Below are 22,953 nucleotides of genomic sequence, written 5' to 3' on the forward strand. Positions count from 1 at the left end.
CTGAAATACTTTGTTTTGATTTTCTTTTTTCTAAAAAGATTAAATATGGGTTGTATCATTCTAAGAACCTATTAGCTACCAGATAGAAAACTAACAAAAAAGTACAAAAGGCAAATGGTGTCTTTTCTAGAGAGTTCAGATGAGAAAATATGCAAATCAAATGATTACCTGAGTGTTCAGTTTTTGTATTGCCCCTTTAATTTCTACTACCCAAGTATATTTAAAATATACCTTGTATACTAGAAATTGTTGAAATCCAGCATGGAGGTACACACATGCAATCCAGCTATGTGGGAGGCTGAGGCAGAACTGTTTAAGCCCAGGTGTTCACTTCCAGCATAGGAAATATGGCAAGACCCAATCTCAAAAAATAAATAAAAATTAAAATGTTGCTTAAAAGAAAAAGTTATCCTCAGAACTACAGGCTAAATTAAATCGATTTTCTTTCTGAAATGAAGTAAATTGGCTAACAGTCACCATTCTGTTTTGTGAAATTTATCTACTTTTCTGTTTTGTGTGAGTAGTTGCTCACACAAGAGCAATGATGTGGGTACCTTTTAATTCATTGAAACACTGCTGAATATTTTAGTAAGTGAAAGATTTAGAACCATGGTATGAAATAAATATTTTATATAATATTTGGAGAAAGTGACATCACTCAGAGCTTTAGGATAAGGATTTAATTAAATCATAGATGCTTCAATTGATATGATGTATACACAATATTATTTTTTAGAAAGGGAAGAACTCTGCATTCTTTTGATGAATGAGCCCTGCAATTTTCAGAATAATTTTGGATTTTATTTATTTCTCATATGGCAACGTTATTCACCCTACATTGACTCTTCTATAGCAAAAAGCAGGATGTATATTTTTTTTAATTATGAATGCATCATTTTTTTCTTTACATTGTACAAAAGCAGGAGCACTCTGAACCCTAAATGGTTTTCAGTAACTTTAATAAGAATATAATTATTTTAATAATACCTAAGCAGAATTTGCCTGATTTAATAACTGAAAAGTTACTGCAAATTCTAAGATTGATATGTTGAGAATAATTACCAAATAATAAAGCCATATAGAAGAAATTAATTTTCTATCTTGTCAAATGTATGCACAAAATAGGGACAATATTAAAAGTAATGCACAGAATTGAAGACAAACTCGGGTGTGCTGATAGTTGCCTAAAATCCCAACACTTGAAAGACTGAAGCACCAGGGTCATGAGCTAAAGGCCAGCCTAGACTACATAGTAAGACAGTATCTGAAAAAAAAAGGATCGAAGACCAGTGTAAATAGTGTTAAGAACAGAAAAACATAGGATAAGATAATGCAAACTAATTATTTGTTTAGCTAATGTAAATTAAGATAAATGTGCAAAGAAGTTACTTGATTAAAGAGCAGTGGGGCCAAGAAGAGCCTAAATATTAAATTAATCAAAAAATGAATAAGTGGCCATAAAATACAGATTTTTATCTAGCTAACCAGATATGTTAATTTTTAATGGCTTTGGCATATTAAAGAAAAAGGAAAATAACTTATGAAAACAGATTACTGGCATGTGAGTGAAACCAAGATGAAAGACATATAATAATTATCAATAAGTACTTGTTATGCTAACACAAATAAAGGAATTATATTTGAAGTGAGAAATAATTAAAGGACAAGGTTATCACCTAACATGAGACTATTTTTTATAAATATTTTAAAAGTATCAGAATCAAGTCAGAAAACAATACCCTTTTGGATAGTGATTTTCAAGCATTTAACAGCTTTCCTGAATATCAAAGTAGAGCTAGTATGGAATAAAACTGATGAATTAGAGGGCTGGATTTTTAGATTTGTTTAAAATGAGCATTTTCAGTATTTTAGCTTTAGTTCTGAATTACTTTCATATATTTTTGATTAGTAAGTACTTATCTCTGGGGCCTTTTGCACATTTATATTCATTGAGTGAGTTCTGTAACTCATAGGTTGGTGAATCATCCTATGAGCCAAATTCCACTTTTTGTAAGACCACAAGCTAAGAATGACCTTTGCAATTTTAACTGGTAGAGGAAAAAAAGTCAAAAGAACACTTTATGGCACTTAAAGCATTCTAAGACATTCAAACTTTTTAGTGTCCAAAAATGAAGTATTATTTAAACATAGACACATTCATTCATTTGTGTGTAATCTACAGTTGCTTTTGGGCTACAACAGACAGTTGAATAGATGAAGAAGATATTGTATGGCCTGCAAGGTCTACTCTCCAATCTTTTACATGAGAAGGTTGCCTAGCTCTGGTATTACTGGCTAGTGCATCAAGATAACATTGACATAGAAATGGTTATAATAGAGTCTGAAATATCACTTTAAAACTTCAGAAAAAAAAGAGCTGCTTTTTTTCTGGGAATGATTTCACACTATCCTGCATGAAGGGAAAAGTTGTTCCCCTGAGATGTTCTATCTTTATATTTTTATTCTTTCTTTTTATATTTTTCTTTACTCTCTTCACATACCACCCTCTCGCACAACACAGTCATCCATACACAAGAAGGGAACCCACAGAGTTATTAAGCCTTCAAATGCAGAACAGTTATACAGAGTATAGCTTGTGAATTCCTCTTCTCTAATTAAGAGTATAAAGATAAACTCCATTTCCTCTTCACAACTTTTTTAAAAATTTGTGATTTTAGAGTGTTTTTTGCTATCTATACTGCATTTTTCAATTTATTACTTCATCACATATTAATAAAGATATTTCCCCTAAAGCCCATGATCAGCTTTTGGTTTCTGCTAAATTGCCTACTTGACTTCATAATTAATTCATAAATTACCTACTTGACTTAAAATCTTATACCTTCTGTAGAAAACTTTATACAACTGAGAAAGATACCCTGATATGATAAAAAAATTATCAGACTTTAATATACAGAGCTGAAAATGCTAAAAGCCACTTGTATTCAATCAGCCAATTTTGAGCAGAATGAACAGCAGAACATTAGTCTTTAGATGAGTAAACAATCAGTAGCCTTTAGATAACAAAACATCTGTTTATTTATAATACTAATTTCTTTAGGCAAATTTCATTGTCTTTTAGCTCTTGTATGTAGAACATTCTTTGAGCCCTCTAAATTTTCCCTTTTTATATTTTCACTTATATTAATAATATGCATTTATTTATTATTCCATTTATAATAATTATGTAACATCCTGAATATATTGGTAGATGATGTCTTATAAATAGGACCAGATTACAATAATGAAGTAGATAATACTGGTCATTTAAGAAATGCAAATTAAAACATTGAGATTCCATCTCACTCCAGAAAGTATGGCTAGCATCAAGAAATCAACAAATAACAAATACTGGCAAGGCTGTGGAGAAAAAGAAACTCCACTGGTACAGCCACTGTGGAAATAAGTATGGAGATTCCTCAAAAAACTAAAACTAGAGGTTCCATTTGACCCAACTATTCCCCTTATAGATATCTTCCCAAAAGAGTTAAGACCATCATACTCCACTGATATAGCATACCCATGTTTATAGTAGCACAATTTAAAATAGCTAAATCTTGGAAAGAGACCATATGCCTATCAACAGATGAACGGATAAAGAAAATGTGGTATCAATACACAAAGGAATACTACTCTGCCATAAAGAAGGTTAAAACTTGGTTCAGGGATTTAGCTCAGTGGCACTGTACCTGCCTTGCAAGTGCAAGGTCCTGAGTCCAATCTCTGGTAACAAAAAAAAAAAAAAGCATAAACTTGAGATATTTTTAGGTAAATGGTTATATCTTGAAACCATAATTTTAAGTGAAATAAATCAGACACGAGTTTAAATACCACATTGTTTCTCTTGTGTTTGAAACCCAAAGGGTAAATAAGGAACAAAATGGAGGATAGATATTGGGAAGTAGGAAGAATTTGTTCAAGTGGGAAAGGGAAGAGGGATGAGAGGGATGAAAGGGAAAAGGGTTTTTTTAAAAAAGAAAATGAGGGCCAGGGATTTAGCTCAGTGGTTCCACCTCCTGCCTTGCAAGCAGAAGGAACCAAGTTCAATCCCTGGTACCAAAAAAGGAAAAAAGAAAATGAAAGGAAAAAAATAGAAGCAAAGCTTTTGTAAATGGGAAGGGGAAGAAGGGTTGAAAGGAGGGGAGGGAAATGAGAAAAAGTTGAGATATAGTATGTCAGATACAAATTCCCTGTGATGAATGCGATATGGCAAACATGCTAATAAAAAATTGTAAAAATAAATTAAAAGATAGCAATGAAAAAATAATGATATAGATGATAATAAATCAATTTTAGCATTATCTCTTTGGAAAGCAGGCTGTTTGCTACTTTTTACTTTATTAGTATTCCCTTTATGTAAAAACTTAATTCAGTTTTGAAGTTTCAGTTCTACTTAATAAAAAGGAAAATTCATTGAAAATGATTAAGATACATATACCAATTCCTCCAAATAAACATCATATTCTGTATTACAAACATGTGCTAATAAAAACACTAAAAAAAATAAGAAAATTCTATCTTATTCCATGCTTCAAACCAAAAAAAAAAATCTCATGAATTATTTATAAAATAATCTAAGACACCATTTGAAATGAAAATGTCACATCTGTGAGATGTCTAATGCTCATTGTGGAATTACCCTTCTCAAAAATGACTTTAATACAAAAAAATAAGGTACTAATAAAAGATATCCTTGGTGAGACAGTTTACTTAGTAATAGAAAAGAGAGAACTGGAAAAAAAATTCCAAACTGTTTTGAACAGAACAAACAGGCAAAGCAGTATTTTCTTAGAACTGTCATCTTGCTAAAGAAAATCAGATATGTATGGTTTAATTTAATGTTTCTTACTGAATAGAATTGATTATGTTTTGGAAATTACCTCAAGATAGTAGGTGGCATGATAATTTTATCACAAATATTTGTGATGGTAAGCTTTAAAACTTCTGCATATTGATCAGTTTAATTTTTTGGAATAGAATAAAAGAGTTTCTTCATTCAATAAACACTTATTGAGCACCTACTACATTCTGCTGTGCTGTGTGCTAGAAATACAGGTAAGGGACAAATCTGATAACAAGGTTGTTTCTGATTCCTGCACTTCATCATCTTCTCTAATTCCTTTTGTATTCAGAAACTTCATTGCAGAATGTGTAACTGAAAAATGCATACGTAACAATTTTAGCTCACATGGCATTGAGAAACATAATACAGAAAGAGGCTACCTAATTAAACGTGGCAGTATGATAACCTAGAAAGTAAAAATAGGCCAGAAAATTACAAATTCAAAATCATGGTGGCATGCTTCAGAAGGGCAGGAGGATCACTTAAGCCTGAGATTCAAGGCCAGCCTAGGCACCACAGCAAGAACACATCTAAAAAACAAAAAAGAAATATGCAAAATCATAAGGTTAAATATGGTTTACAAGTATTAAATAACTTGGGCCCGGGGATTTAGCTCAGTGGTGCCACCTGCCTCGAAAGTGCAAGGTCCTGAGTTTGATCCCCAGTACCAAAAAAAAAAAAAAAAAAAGAATTAAATAACTTTAAAAATTAGTGATAAAATAGATGTTCAAAAAAATCAATGAAAAAAGGATAAAACAGTCTAATAAAAGATAAGTCTGAAGAAGAGTTTTATTTTTAAGTTTTTATATTTTTATGGTGTTGGTATGGGCATTTATATAAAAGAAAAGAGAACTATAAAGGGCCAGAGGGCATTCAGTAATACTAGAATAGAAAGAACAGGAAATCAGAATACTGAACTGCCTTTGATGCCTTCTTCAGAGACTAACATGAAGTTGTACAATAGAGTTATAAGCAGCCTCACCTTTAGTTTCTGAATATTAAAGCAATGAACATTGCTAACACCTGAAGAAAAACTGTCCAGTGTCCTTCTTTCCCCTTATGTGAGCATCTTCTCAGGAAGATTATATGAGAATCTGCCTGATCAGAAGGTGTCATCTCCTTCATAGAATTTTTTTTTCTTTTTAGCAAGGTATTTTTTTAAATCACAAGATTATCCTTCTAATAACCTGGGCCTTGGGATGTTTTCACACTCAAGCATTCACCTGTAAGGCTGTTGTATTATCTGGCAAAATTGTTGGTGATGGAGCCATCTAATCCTCCTGAGACCCTTACTATTCTATCATTTCCTCTTTAACAGTGTTTTCTTTTCCCTATGCAAAACCAGGCTCGGCTTCCCTCGTGCTCATCTACCTATAGTGTATCAGAGGTATAATTTGCACGTGTTTTCTTACATGGTCAGCAACATGCTCGCACTCACCATTTTTATTTTATTTTCCTTTTGCCTTAATTTATTTTGCCTTGCACTTTGCACTTGGCTGAAAGGGATGAGAGTACCAAAGGGTAAACATCACCTATGTTATTGGGAAAATTCTATATTTTTATAATGAACTGTTTTCTGAATAACTTTTTTGACAGTCACTGTGTTATAGCCAACTCACTTGTTACATCTACCTTATCCTATAAAGATTTCTTTGAACCATATTATTATTAAACTCATATTGGCTAAAGACAAAGATTTCACTTTGTACACCCATATGTGTCAGTCTGATAGCTGAAGATTTGCATTAAATCAGTGATGATCCTTTCCCATTACAGATACAGGAGAGCTTCCGTAATTGTTACTAAATGTTAAAAAGTGAAAAAAAAGTTGAAGGCAAATAGTCTGATCTTTAGGCAATTCACTTCCTTTTTAAAAATCTAATTGGTCTGCTTAAATAGTTTCCTTGACACTTGTATTTTCTTAGGGTTCATATAGTCCAAAAGTTTGTCAGTCACAAAAATCATTTTTAAATAAAATATTTAACATGAAATTTGGCCTGTGTTTTTGAGTCTTAAGGGGCTTACTTCATTCCTATTGTGTTAAACTGCAGTATAAATGAGTTTTCTTGTTTTTATAAAGCAGAATTATTAAAGTATTATTGACAGACTTTAAATATCCAATCTGTTACATCTACTTTCCAAAGAAAGACACTGTTGAGAAGCTGAGAGAAAAGACTATATAGAAAGATTTAAATAGCCTATGAATTTTGTTTACAATCTCAGTCTTTTCTTTACAACATAATATATTGCTATACACACTTTATATAACTTCTATAGCTATCATATTAAGGCCAGCTTAATTTTGATCACAGAAATATGTCCTCCAGAATGTCATGCCAAAGAAACAAAAAAAAACAGAACGAGGCTACTATCTAAAATGCCACATAATACATACAGAGCCAAAGACAGAACATTATCTTTTAGACTTCATCTTTTAAGAAAAAATATTGAAAGAAATAGCATGACAAAATCCATAGTCTTAGAGTTCAATTTATTGAGCCCAGAGAATAATAGTCATCTTCTTTCATTTTTATTTTGTAAGTTATAACTCTCACAGATTTTTTTCTCATAAAACTGAGACTGTGAAGCATTAATTACTTGTTATTTTTCTTTAAGGTGAGAAACCTTTAATTCTGTTTACAAAACACATTACACTAATAATATACTTTTAAAATAAATAGAAAAGAAAAGAAAAACATTCAATTTTAAAAGTGTATATAGATTTATAGTGTTCAGGAAAAGTGCCATGAAAATAATACAAAATGTTGAAAACTGCCAATTATAGGACTGATCCTTATATAACAAATTCTAAGGGCCAAATTTCTTTATTTGCATTATCATTTTTGTATTTTAAGCATCAGATTGTACTTGAAATGTATAGATGAATGGTTTAACATAAACTTATTTTGGTCATGTGTTTGATATAGTTTCACTGTCATCTTAATATTATTCACAAAAAACTAAAGAGATCTTTTGAAAAGGATCCTTAAGCAACATAAAATGCAGTGGGTTAAACAGTGACCCATGGAAGATTTAGACCCACAACAATTCTTTTAAAAAATGTATACAACGGAACATGTCTCCTTTCCTGAAATGATGACATTATTAGAGATGCTGGTGTTTTACTATAATAAAGATGAAGAGTTAATTTCCTCTTGAAATACAGTGATGGAGATGCAAAACATCACAAGGAGATGAACTACTATGATATCAAGGACTTTTGAAAAAGAAAGTTATATCATTTCATAATTATATTTTCTCTAGGTCTTTTCTTAATTCCCCAGGATTAAGACTCCTAGTATAAAAATATATATAACACATTTCTTTCTGCCACTTCATCCAGGCAATTCTCCATTCCCCATGAGAGTGTAAAAGAAGTCTACCATTGGCATCATCTCCAATCACAGCCTACAGCATCCATCAGGGTATTACTCTCTGTAACAGCATGTATATAGGAGGGCTTTCAGGTTGGAATGTGGAACTGGCTTTTGGGGGGATTGTGTATGCTGTGGCATTTCCTCCATAGCCCTCAACTCTTAAATGAATTCCAGCATCATCTGGGTTTGTTTCTTCCATTGTGATATGTGGGCTTTATTTGTTATGAAGTATGTCTCTCTCTCTCTCTCCCTCTCTCTCTCTCTATTTTGGTAGGATATTTCTGTTCCACTCAGTGCCACATTTCTGTGGTCTCCATAGATGATGTTTCTATTTAATTTATGTAGACCAATAAAATGAAGAACTAATTAAGGAATCTAAATTCATGAAATACACAGAAATAACACTCTGTGAGATTTTTTGTATTTAATCTTAAATTAGTAAATGTTTCCCAAAATTTTAGAGTTATAAATCTTGATCATTAAAATTTCAAGAAACAGCCTTGTGTTTTAATTTTGCTTATGGAAGCCTCTTGACAGGACTGCTATAAAGTGCAGAATTATATATAGCATCACTATGGAGATAGCCAAATCTTCTATGGCTCAATATCTTGTTTTACATTTATATCATCACTTATGTCCACTGCTGAAGAAATAGTCTCGTCTCCAACCCCTAATGTTGGCTTTACTATGTTCACTATCTTCTATGGCATTTATAAAATGAAAATATAAGCCTTGCCCAAAAATGAGCCTACCCATAAGTTATACAAGAACGAGATAATTTGTAAGTACATCTGGCTGATAATGTGGGCAAATGCTACTCCATGTAGTTGATGGCCCCTTTGTAAGTAATCCACCAAATTTGTAAAAAAGAGAAGACCTCATCTTCCAAATTTCTAACTGATCTTCAGCTTTTTCATGAAGTGTGCATTTAAAAAAAAAATCCTTTGAAAAGATTGCTCAAGATTTCCTTAAACAAAGGCCAGAATAAGTACTATGGTGTGTGATCTAAAAATGCAGTGAATGTTTACTTTCTTTTTTTTTTTTTTTTTACTCAGGACTTTGCACTTACAAGGCAGGGGCCGGAACCACTGAGCTAAATCCCTGGCCCCTAATGTTTACTTTTTTCAAAATTTATTACTTACATTACCATTAATCCTCAAAATACCCTTACTTTGAACACACTTACCCCATAGTTCTCGCCATTTTCTGTATCAGTTCTGAAAGTCCTCTTTCTCTAGTATCTTTAGTTCCACTGTCATGACTCCTCAGTGTTCTTGGTCAATTCAAAATGTTTAACTTTCATGGTCATTTTTGACTTTGTGGAAGAGCCAGAAGTCTCATGGTGCCAGATCTGGTAAATAAAATGAATGAGAACATACTGTACTGTTTGCATGAACATGCACTTCCATTGGATTGCCCTCACCAGAAGCATTCACCTTATTTTTTATCACATCTTGTAAATACACAAAAGATGACTTCTAGAACTTGAAAGTGGCAAAAATAATGGAATAAGTATATTTGAAGTGAGGAGAGTATTTTCTGGTAGATTGATGGCAGTATGTTTTTCACTGTAATAAAATTTTTAATTTAAATACCATGTATTTTGATCACACTTCATACATCTTGGTAGAAATAGTGTTTGTTCTGACTTAAATAAGCTAGAATATATATTAGATATAAATCTATTATGATTTGTAACAATACTAAAACAAAAATAGAAATTTTTAAGTTATTATGTTATTATCATCCAAACTGAGTCTTTTAAAAACCTTATCTTTAATGTTTTAGATTTTCCAGTAGCATAGTTGATTTTTGATATCTTGAAATTTCGAGGCTAAGATATTTCTTGTTGAGTGGACAAAGACTAAAACAATTACATTTTCATTTGGTGTTTTAGAACTTTCAGCTACCTAAGGAAAATAGTATTTAAAAGTTGTAACGTACTAAACAGTTGTCCTTTGAATTATTAACACACTTATTAGAATACCAATTATGACAAACAAATGCTGACTGAATTTGGAGCTTTTGCAAAAAAGAGTTTTAAAAACAAAGTTTCAGTTCAATCCTAGTTAGTTGGTTTTCTAAGAAGAAGGGAAGAGAGAAAGGGGAGGAAAACAACTGGACATTAGATACCATACTATGTTGCGCTTTTTTTTAACTACTTTTTTAAATAATAAGGAATCATAAACTGAAGTGAGAGAAACTTGGTAACCATAATATAAAGGTTCTACCACGTGAAGTAAGCCCTCACATAGAAAATCTTTAATAATTGATTTTCTATTTATTTCAATATAGTTGTCTATGATAGTCTAATTTTTGCTCTCAGTCTTGTGTTATTTTTATATCATTTGTACACAATGATAAGGAAACTGGAGATAGTGGGAATAAATCTGTTAGAAGTAGTATCTTTTGAAAACACTACAAGTGGTGCTATTAAAATATGTTGATTCTTTTGAACTTTTGAAAATGAATTGCAATATATGAATTGTTTTGGTCAAAATAAGAACATTAAGTACATACCACTCTCTGACATCCAAATAAGTTACAGTCATAAAGATAATGAGGTAACACATGACTCTCTCTTTGACAAATATATTTGATAAATATATCTAATTAAAAACTTCCTTAAAAGGAACTGCAAATAATTGGTTGATACATGTTGAAACAAGATGATGAGTACTTTGTCCTGGGCTTACATTTTTTAATTTCTATAAAATATTTTTAAACATAATCGTAGTTGACACTAATGAATTTATGTTTACATACTGCACCATATACTGTGAACATTTAAAATATAAAAGAGATCACTAGTGAAAATAAGGCATAAGAAATTTATATTTTAATATGAAATATTAATGCATGGATAGCTAGGAAGATTTTGAGCTGAGAGTCTTAAAGCTAATATATAATCTATGTATGTCTGAAAGGCAGGAAATAAAGAGAAGAGAGATAGAGATGCTCTGTAGAAATAGGGATGAAGAAAGTCCATAAAATGCTACTGTGGAAGTCCGGTTTTACGTAAATACAGATAAGCTTATCATCATAATGTTATAAGTTTTCAGTCCTTTGCTTACAAAGGAACTTAGAAATGACATTAGAGATACAGCAAAGTAGAGCTCACATAAATGATAGTACATTATAATATGCAATAAAATGGCATAGCTCACCTAGATTCATGCTTAAATTCCCAGCTGCTATTTGAATGTCTTTTTATGATCTCAAACAGAGTAGTATGTCAAAATCTGCTTTCTAAATACATTTTCTCTACCAAAACTTACATTCTTCACGTTTCTTGGCATAGAAATTTCTTATTTTTCACCTTTGACATCCACTGTCATGATTTCATCATCTTTGTTATTTCCTTCTTTGAATTATTTTTTAAAATCCCAATATATACAGTGAAATTGGTAGCCAGATCTATTTTCAAATTTTAGTATTAGAGAAGTAATAAACTAGATGTGTCATATAAGAAAAAGACACAAAAATATTTGAGAAATGGTGAATGAGTGTGGGAACAAATACTTAAATGTTTATAAAGTTTCTATATCTGAGTTTCAGGGAGAATTGATAATTTATGTAAAACCTAATATAGTCCCTGAGATATAGTAAGTATTAAATAAGCATAAGTTTTATTTTTCTTCCCTAACATAGATAGATGATGAAACCCTAACCACCTCAGACTTAGATTACTATAGTTGCTTAATAACTGTTCCCTTGGCATAGTTTCTCTTTCGCTAGACCAATCTTCCTAAGCACTACTTTGTTACCCTCATCTTTAATCAAAGAAGCTACAAGGTGTACCTGTTAATTACTGTATCAAAAATAAATGCCTCTGCTTCTCTTTCCAAGTCCTTCATACTTTAGCCAAGCATTATTTCTCTAGTGATCAACTCCTCACAGCTTGCATAGGACTTTACTGATTTGGGTGCTGAAAGTTCCACATCTGGTACTGTCCAGTTTTTAAAACTGAAAGTTCCAAATCCCAAGAATCCTTCAGTCCTAGGCAAAACAGGACAATCAGCCACTTACTACCTATCAAGACTCCCATCAAAATGAACCTTCTTGTCACCTATGTTCCTTCTTTCTTCTTGGCCATTATTTGTGTTATTTCTAACTGTGGGCAGCACCATTCAATAGGGTGAGGGCCCAGATGGAACAAAACATGCTTTCTGCTGTCTGCCTCATGACTGCTATCCTCTGCGTGAGCAGCTTCCCCCTGTCATACCCTTGCACTCCGATGTTCTGCCTCACCTCAGCCTACAAGCATTGTACCCCCTAGCTATGGACTGAAATCTCTGAAACCATGAGCCAATGTAAATGTTGCTTCTTTTAAGTTGTTTATTTCAGGTGTTTTGCTACAGCCACACAAAACCAATATACCTGTTTTCTAGAACTACTTTCAGTGATGTAGTCAGATTTCTCATTTGGATTTCTAGATTAATCTCCAAACTCATTCTCCTCTAATTATTCCCTAAGTAATCCATCTCTACACTCTTCACCCCAGTGAACTTGTTAACATATTAATATAACTACACCATTCCCCTATTTAAAATCTTTCAGTGGCTTTCATGACCCCTAAGAATTGGCCTCTACCAACCTTGTCAACCTCTCCTTTTATACTTCCTTTTATAGGCTAAGGTCAGCTTCAGTCATACGCAATTTCCCAGTTGCCAATCTCCAACACCTGTGAATTGCCCTTGCCTTTTTCTCTAACTATGCCACTTTGTCTTCACCTAATTAAATTATAATTATCCCTTAAAACAACAAATTTTATTTTCAGCATGCCTCTCTACCACCACCACTAAAGGGAAGTAACCCCTACTCGTGTATGACAACTCCAGGAAGCTTTTTCTGTTAATATCTCCGCACCCCTACCCTAGTCATTTTTTACACAGACTCCTAGCACTGCTGAATGCACTATTTCTATCATAGCATTTGTAATCTATATTTACTCTATTTTCTTTATTGTGTTCTGAGCTATTGTAAACCAGGAGCTGCTCCTTTTTATATTTTTACCTATATTTTACCAGTTAAACCAGTTTGGGGCAAACAATAGGGATTTAATAAATACGCTTTAAATAAATAACAATTATGTTCTAATCAGTACTTTATAATGGTATTTAGTTTGTTACTAGATTATAAAATTTGGTTTAGTAAAGACATTGACTTAATTTCTTTTAGGTTTTAGTCCTTTCCTCCATCTAGTACATAGTAAACATAATAAATACATGTTGACTAGATCATGTTAGAACCCAGTCTTAAATATCCCATTATATATTAGTGTCAAATGTCCCTAAGATTTGTATGCATTTTCTAATTCCCTAAATTCCCTAAAGCATGTATTAATCTAGGTCAATGTTTCAAAGAGGTTTTAATTCTACACTATTTCTCTAGTATACTCTGATGTTCCACATAAAAAATACATAAATATATAGATAGGAAGGATAATCTGCCCAATTTTTCCTGTGGGTGGGCTCAAATAAAATCAAATAGTTATTCCTCTCTCTACAACCCTAATTCTTTATTGACATTGGATATAATGAGAGGGAAGAAAATCTCAAACTCTAGAATTGACCTTACCCTAAAGCAAAAAATGTTGGCAGGCAATTTAAGTGAAAAGAAAGATCAGCATATAAATTTCTCCTTTTTTTCTGCCCTCTTACCAATAGTGAGAGAAACTGAAATGAAAGAGAGTTTTACCAGCTTCCCTAGTCTGATAACTATTATTCTTTTTCTTGTGCCCTTATGCACCACAGGCCAGCATTTTGTCTTCATTTCTCCTTTCATTCTTTATGAACTCATTGTCTCTTCTGTCTGGGAGGTCATGCACAGTATTCTATAAATTACAGAGGTTTAATGAATGCTAAGCAGCTCTTGATCATATCTTGTGATCATACCCATAGATTTATAGACAACTTTTGTACACCAACAATCCTAGTTTAATTTTTCAGAAGTCCACTAAGTATCATTTATACTAGCAGCAGTGTGTATTTTCCTTACTTACTCACACCAAATGTGCATTATCAGTTTTCTCTAGTCACCCTTTTTCTCTTTCAAAGCATTTCCTTCTCAACCAGGATTCAGGAAGTAATTTGTTTGATTGTATTCTTATATCTGCGTGAAGTTGGTGCTGTTCTAGATTTATAAAAGAAGAGTTTATTTCATTTCATGCAATGAATGCAAATACATTAGGACGTAATTCTCTCCTAGAATTGATGAAGATGCAGTAATTCTTTTAAGTAGCTCATTATTTTCTGAAGCTTTTTTACTTAAAAGCCACACTTTTCTTCATTGAAAATTCTTCATATTGGCTTCTTGGGATCCCTAGCCTGTTTAGTCTATGCTTACCATGTGGATTTAGGTTTTGAAAATAGGAGGCATGTTTTTGAGAATTTTTTAAAATATCTTTTTCTGAACAAATCTAAGTAGTTTATCACTGTTCTAAAAAGATTTTTAGGGCCGGGGATTTAGCTCAGTGGTGCCACCACCTGCCTCAGAATCTCAAGGTCCTGAGTTCAATCCCCAGTACCAAAAAAAAAAAAGATTTGTATATTTTTGCAGCTTGTACTATTTTATTAGTTTTCTCACAGTTCTGAAATAAATTTACTGCAAAATAAATTCACCATCACATTTAAAAGTTTTAATTTGGGGCTAAATTTGAATTCTACCCCTGAATTTGAAACCTAACCCTGTTCCTTAAGCAAGTTAACTTCTCTGTACCTTCTATTCCTGTAAAATCAGAAAGATACCACTTTTGGGGGTGCCATAAATATTGAACAGCTTAATATTGCTTAATATTACATTGCACAACATGCAGAGAACTCAATATTAACTATTATTATCAATACTTATATTAAAGGTCCATTGGGGCCAGGGATTTAGCTCAGTGGTTCCACCGCCTGCCTCGCAAGCACAAGGTCCCGAGTTTGATCCCCAGTACCAAAAAATAAATAAATAAAGGTCCATTGTAAAGTTATTTTTAGTTTAAATGAACTCTTTCATATTCATTATCTGCTGTTTATCATGAAGTAAAATGTTTTGTATATAACAATTAGCCAGGACCTGATTGAAAAATCAAATGTTATTAATTTCATTATTAACTTGTCTTAACATCAGCACTTGTACTATTCTTACCTTGCTTCTTTTTCCTAATCATTGTAAAATACATGGGATATAAAATATATGAACACTTTTTATAAGATAGCAGTACAGTTGCCCATCAACTGGAGACTGGATAAAGAAAATGTTGTTTTATAAAATGGAGTACTACTCAGCCATAAAAAATGAGAAATTAGAGCCATTTATAGCTAAATGGATGCACATTGAGGCGATACTCTTAAGTAAAATAAATAGGACACACATGTGAAAATACCGAATAATTTCTCTGGTGTAAGAAGCTGAAAGTGTAAATAAGGATCAAAAGGTATAATATATAATGTGAAATAGCAAGATAAGGTCCAAAGAGGAAGGGGAAGTGGGAGGGGCTGGGGAAAGGAAAGAAGGGAATGGAATTAATATGAGAAAATGAAAAAATGGAAACAAAGTCTTTGTAAATAGGGAAGGGTGGAAGGGTTGAATGGAGGGCAGGGGCATGGGGAAAAAATAAGAACCAAGATATTTTATGTAAAGGTACACATTTCCAGTAATGAATGTGATTATATTGTATACCTAAAATGTACCAATAAAATTAATTTTTAAAGATAGCATCCAAAAAAAGAAATAAAATTATATAGGAGTAACGTTTCTATATATTACTGGAATTGTTAAGAATAGTCCAAAAAAAAAAAGATATATTTCCATTCATTCTGCCAGTTGACTATCTTCTCCAGTTTTTTTATTGTCTTTGTCTCCAAAATCACTTTCCAATTTAGGTTCTGGAATATTTATTCATCTACATACACCCCCCAAATATAATGGCTAGTATGAATAGTGCTTTATTATTATTTTTATAGTTTTCAAATTATACATCATACTCTGTAGGCAATCACCAACTTATAAGTGAGACAAAGCAGTTTCCAATGAAAACAACTTTATAAATGATACCAGATTTCTAGGGTAGTGTTGAAAAGTTTATATAACCCTTAAAAAGCTGAAATTGCATCATAGTTTAACTGAATTGAGAGTTACAAACATAATAAACGTATATATATATATGGATTGATGCAGTATTTTGTCTACTATTTGTAATAGTTTTTCTTGGGGAAATGCTTTTCAACTAATAGGATCCAGCCTACTTCAGGGTATTTTTATCTGGCATATTTTGAATGATGACAAGATCCTGTTTATTCCTCTGATGGCTCATTCTTCCTTAGAATAGTAATTGTAGTGGATGGTAAATGTCTCAGTTATTTTCTTTGTTGTTGGGACACACAATACCTGATGCCCACAACTTAAAAGAGGAATAATTTACTTTGGCTCACTGTTTGTAGAGGTTTCAGTCTATAGTTGGCTGGCTCCAAATTAGGGTGGCATGGCAGAAGTGAAACGGCTCATGGCATGGTGGCAGGAAGCAGAAGGGAGAGGTCAAGCGAGGAAGACACGATATATACCCTTCAAAGCCACTCCCCCAGAGACCCATCTCCTCTGACCAGGTTCCACCTCCCAATATCACATTCAGTTCTAAACTCATTAGTGGACTAATCCATTTGGTCCCCATGATCCAATCACATTCCCAAGCTCCACCTATGAGCACTTAAGGCTTTGGCAGGATATCTAGATATAGATCATAACAATAAAGGGAGAGGAAAACTGGAAATTTGGGGCAAGGATTTCCTCAGCGTCAAAAATCAATTTTTGTGGAATGAATAAATTAAGTAGATATTTATATTGAGGTCATGTTGAATCCTATGCAAACTGAGTGCAAGGTCTCAAAGAACAAAGTCACAAACCAAAAAGAGGTTAGGAGGGTTTTTACTGGAAATAAAGAGAAGGAAAAAAAGGCTCTTAGTTTCTCTAGGAGGGGAATCCAAAAAGTAGAATTTCCATTTGGCCCCTCAGTCCAGAACTTTATGGATAAGCAAAGCATGGATATTGCTCAAATGTTTAATGGCCACCTATCACAGGTGGCTCTGTGAATTTAAAATGACCAATCAGAGCTGACAATAGATGATAAAATTAAGTCCAAAAAGCATATAAATTTATTAATGTGCACATATGCACAGGAACCACACAGAATACAGAAACTCAGAAAAGGGTTAGATGATTTAAACATTAAATGTTCTCTTCATAAGGGAGAGGAAAATGGGAGAAGGGCCTGTAGAGGGATAGTAAATGATTTTTAGGAGAATGAATGTCACTTCACACCCAAGAACAGACAATAACAAAGATCCTCTGGGCTCTGGGGAGGTGGCAACAAGATTGGGAGATGATGGGTGAAACTGCGCTACAGATAAAAGTTGTTTGATTATGCAGATAGTCTCTCAGGTATTGATCCTCAGATGCTGTATTTTGAAAACTGATGCAGAACTTTTAGTTTTCTCTTCTATGAGTGAATTTTCTCTGGTTAATAAGATTTTAGGGAGGGAATTCAAGATAATTATATTTCTTTTAAAGACCTTCCTTCAGAAAGATAAACTTCATGGAAGGGAGGGGGGAGGGAGACAAGGGAAGATTAGACAGACCTTTCTAAGGCAGCATCTTTGGCCTTCAAGTGCTTAGCATGTCATTGTCAAAGTCTATAATGATATATATGTATGGAAATGTCATAGTAAAACCAATTAATTTATACAACTTATATGTATTAATAATTATAATAATTTAAAGTCTTTAATAAATTTTGGTGTCTTGAGTGGATATAAAAATTGAAATTGATATGATTGTGCCAGTTTTACTTGATTTATGCTTCCAGTTGTGCTGACTGCACCAGTGGGCCATGATAATTTAGAGGTATTTATTAAGCATGTATTCTATCGATACTGTCATAGTAAGCGTATATAGAGAATGTTGCAAAAATTAAACATGGGACCTCACTTCAGGACTTTACAAATTGGAGTGTCTTTTTTTTTTTAATTATACTCTATTCAGGCTCTGTTGTTCTGAAATATATCTAAAGGAAATGCCTTTGGCTGTGAAAATCAAAAAAAGTCTGTAGGGAAATCTTGGATCCTGAATTCACAAAATAGTCATGAGGAAGTTATTTTAAAATTCATCAAAATATTGTTAAGTTCCCAAAAATAACTTATCATCCTTATTACTTAATTTTAAAAGTGCCATAATAAGCAGAGCATAAATTAATGAAATTGAGACTACAAAAAACAATACAAAGAATCAATGAATTCAAGAGCTAGTTCTTCAAAAGAATACACAAAATAGACAAATCCTAAGCTAATCTTACAAAAAAAAAAAGGAAGGACACATATCAGTGCAATTAGAAATGAAAAAGGCAAAAATCACAATAGACACTACTGAAATGTAGAAGATTATTAGTAACTGTTTCAAAAACCTATAGTCAAGTAAATTGGAAAATCCAGAAGAAGTGAATAGACTCCTAGATACATATAAATTACCAAAACTGAACCAAGAAGATATAAAAACCTGATTAATCCAGTAAAAGAGAATCAAGTTGAGATAATAATAATAATAATAATAAAAACCTACCAACTAAAAGAGCCCAGAACCCAATGGATTCACCAATGAATCTAGAACTTCAGGGAAGGTCTAATGTCAGTACTCCTCAAACTCTTTAATGAAACTGGAAGGGAAGGATTGCTGCTAAACTCATTCCTGGAAACTAGCATTACCTTGATTCCAAAACCAGATAAAGACTCAACTAAAAAACCAAACTACAGACTACTCTCTTTAATGAATATAGATGCAAAGGTCCTCAACAATATACCCACAAACAGAATGCAATAAATATTAAAAAGATCATCCATCATGACCAAATTGATTTCATTTAAGGGATGCAAGGATGGTTCAGTGTATACAAATCAAATGTAAATGTATCATGTAAATGGAAGCAGGAACAAAAGTCACATGATCATCTCAGTAGATGCAGAAAAAGCTTTTGACAAAATCTATTCATGATTTTTTAAAAACACTGAAGAAAATAGGTATAGAAGGACCTTCACAATCTGATAAAAGCCACCTATGACAAACCTATTGTCAACATCATATTAAATGGAGGAAATTTTTCAGTTTTTTCTCTCAAACCAGGAACAAGGCAAGGATGTCTCACCAATCCTTTTCAATATAATACTAAACACTTGCCAGAGCAATCAGGCAAGGGGAAAAAAATAAAAGGAATACATGAAGGAAATGAAGGAGCCAAACTGTCTCTATTGTCATGATCCTTTATATAGAAGACCCAAAAAACATCACCCAAAGACTCCTAGAAATGATAAACAAATACAGCAAGGTATGAGATACAAAAACAACACATGAAAATCAGTAGCATTCCTGCACACCAACAATGAACCCACCAAGAAAGAAATCAGAAAAATAATACCATTCAAAATAGCTTCCAAACAATTAGTCGTTAACCTAAGGACCTCTATAATGAAAACTATAGTGCGCTAAAGGAGATCAAAGAAAACATCCCAAAATGCAAAACTATCCTGTTCCTGGACAGGCAAAACCAATATTGTCAAAAATGGCCATGGTTCCTAAACTGATATATAGATTTAATGGAATCTCAATCAAAATATAAAGTGTTCCTCACAGAACTAGAAAAAAACAATCCTAAAATTGGAAGCACTTAAAGAAAGAGTAGTTTAATACATTATAGATTAGAATTAGTCATATGTACCTAGGAAATATATTTTGTGAAAATGAATGTAGTCTTTTTTTTCTTTTCTTTTTTTGGAACCCGTGATCAAACTCTGGACCTTGCGCTTGCAAGGCAGGCAGCAGAACCACTGAGCTAAATCTCGGGGCCTGAATTTAGTCTTTTTAAAGTTCACTCAGTTGAATTTAAAGACGTACTTTGAGTCCTATGGAATACATTTTAACTATACTGAGTCCTGTGAATTTTTAACCATTTGTATGATCAAAAAAATGCTTGTTAACCTTTACACTTGTAACACTCATTTTCCAAAATAGATTATAACATTTATAGCCTTAATAATCTTGAGTGCATTACCTATTAACCAGTATTTACTTAATAATATCATATGAATAATAATAATATTCTATTAATATCTTTAAAATATTAACATCCTATTAATCTTAAGATTTTTATTTTCATTCTACATAAGAATTAAGAATTATAGAGAAATTGAGAGTTTTTTGCCATAAGGTACTCCATCATCAGACATAGAGCAAACTAGAAATAGAAATGGAGAATATATTGTGATGTCCTTTCCATTATCTTCAAAAAGTCTAACTTTATGGTTACACATACATGATGTCAGAATATTTTATAAGAATGCCTTTTTTAATACTAACTTGTTTCTCTTTAGTGTAAATTTTTTTTTTGGTATCAGGGCTTGAACTCAGGACCTTGCATTTGCGAGGCAGTCAGCAGCACCACTGAGCTAAATCCCTGGCCCTTTAGTGTAAATATTTTAGGAACCCAGACTCATTTAGCTTTTTAATGGTGAATTAAGTATTAATGCAGTGGTTGATAACTTGAAATCATGCACATCCTTTGAAGTACATGTATTTTACATCATCTATGAATCTACCATTTAAAGTGCTGTTGGCTTAATTTCCATGTGACTTTTGTTATTTAAGAAAGCAATAAGGATTATTATATATAACAATATTATTTTATAATAAAAACAGTTCATTGTAGGTAATACTTTAAAGGGCTAATACTGCATATATATATATATATATATATATATATATATATATATATATACCTTAGAATTGAGAGAGGAGAAAAAGATATGTTGATACTCAAATGTTTGACACTTTAAGGAAAGAAAAAGAATGGAAAAGAGAAGGGAAGGTGGAAAAAAGAGAGGAGAGATGGAGAATGGAAGGACATAAGGAGGGAAACTACCTATAGTTTCCATTCCTTTTTCTGCTTTAGTAGTTAAAGAATAGGTCACTTATTCTGACTCTCCCATAATAAATAGTTACAGAGCATAAACAACAACTTATAGAAGAAGACTAAATTCAGGAAGACCTTAAAGATATTTTGGATTCATGTTCTGTGAGACCCTGAATAGAATATAAATTCATCTGAACTTTTTATAACCATAGTTTTTAATTCTATTAGAAATTTTCCCCATTCTGTTTCAATGTCTGACTTAGGATAAGAAAAGAAGGCTCTATTTTTGGAATTTTTTCCATGCTATTCTACAGTCAGTATTATCTGGAATCATAAAATATCTAGCTTGCTGCTATTTTTTCTTTATGGCAACTTGCTACTATACTATCACACAATAATTAAATTAAACTCTGTTTGGGCCACCCTGCTTAAAGGTCTTGCTAAGAAGCATAGGATGAACTAATACACGGCTCTTTGAGGACACTGCTGTGTTCACCTACAATGAAAGAAAAATTCCCATGGTAATCTACCCATTAGAATTTTATTCTGAAGCTGCAGAATAATGATGAGTTTCTGTAGTGCTTGACAAAGGGAATTCCCTAGGAATAAAAGTGGAAAGAGAAGTAAAAATGATCTTCTACAGTCAGATAAGACAGTAGTCACTGGTACTCCTTGGTTGTGAAAGTTAGGCATCTCTTCAAAGAATGCACCTTAGTTGGTGAGTAGGAAGGAGAGTAACCAGTGAGACTTGAAAGAGATTGTATGAGAAAACAATGAGTTGATTGTCATTAGTACATTGTCTAATATATTTGGCTCAGAGTCTGAAGTAGTTTGAGTCAAACTAAGACTGATTTAAATTGTATCATAATATTTCACATCATAACCATTCAGCCTAATATGTCAAACATGACAACTCCTTTGTATCCATGACAGTTTAAACTTTAATAAACATTTTAATTGCCTTCAGTACTTTAAATGTTTATTAGGAGCATTTGTTTCATGATCAAATGATCAGTATACTTCATTAATTCAATTAAGCATTTATCCTATTTCATATGTACATTTTGTTACTAGAAAATAAAGCAAATGTTATTTTTTACAACAGAAAAAAAATGGACAAGTATGATGGTCCATGCATGCCTGCAATCCCAGCACTCACAGAGGCTAAAGCAGGAGGATTACAAGTTTAGTGAAGCCTGGACAATTTAGCAACTTAGTGAGACCCTACCTCAAAATGAATTTTTTTAAAAGGATTGGGGACACAGCTCAGTGTGAAGGCCCTGGGTTAAGTCCCCTCTGTTGGGGGTTGGGGGGGAAGACTTCCTTTTTTTTCTTTCACATTATGGTTTCCTCTTGAAAAGATGAGAAGCAAGTAAATAGTGCTGAAATTGAGCATTTAATCTTTACATTCTTACATCATCCTCAGGGCTGTGAGCCACCAAGTGTTGTTTAATTTATATCAGAATTTTACCAAAGAAAATTAATATAATAGTAATTGAACTATACACCTATCAGGTACTCCAACCTTGAATATGTAAGCTGATAAAGTTTAAATTAAAAAAAAAATCTTGTATAACCAGAAGCCTGCTGTCAACTAAATGACTTCCACTAATGCATTTCCACTTATACCTAGCCAGTTTATCCAAAACCTCACCAACTCATCAGATATACATACATGTAGAACATTTCAAGAGTTCAACGGATAGGTCAAATTGGAGTTATTTATTCAACCTCAATTGCTATCATGTAGCAAGGATCTCTATAGCTATTTTCATTGTTACAGGTTACTATCCTAT

At 32.5% G+C, this 22,953-nt stretch overlaps 1 protein-coding gene across 34 annotated transcripts in view; it reads left to right on the forward strand.

The window, feature by feature from the left end:
- Gphn (gephyrin) overlaps positions 1 to 22,953 on the forward strand; it is a 589,435-nt gene that overhangs the window by 356,726 nt on the left and 209,756 nt on the right. For 18 of the 34 annotated variants that reach the window (XM_087195039.1, XM_087195042.1, XM_087195043.1 and 15 more), the window contains one exon: positions 6,189 to 6,230. The exons of the other annotated variants lie outside the window; for them this stretch is intronic. In XM_087195039.1, the coding sequence (XP_087051165.1) occupies positions 6,189 to 6,230 (42 nt within the window). The remainder of the gene's footprint in view (positions 1 to 6,188; positions 6,231 to 22,953) is intronic. 34 annotated transcript variants of the gene reach the window in all.

This window comes from Heterocephalus glaber, unplaced genomic scaffold, assembly GCF_053883595.1.
Source record: "Heterocephalus glaber isolate CG9 unplaced genomic scaffold, H.glaber_assembly_v1.0 deba00001608, whole genome shotgun sequence".
NCBI classification, from domain to species: domain Eukaryota; kingdom Metazoa; phylum Chordata; class Mammalia; order Rodentia; family Bathyergidae; genus Heterocephalus; species Heterocephalus glaber.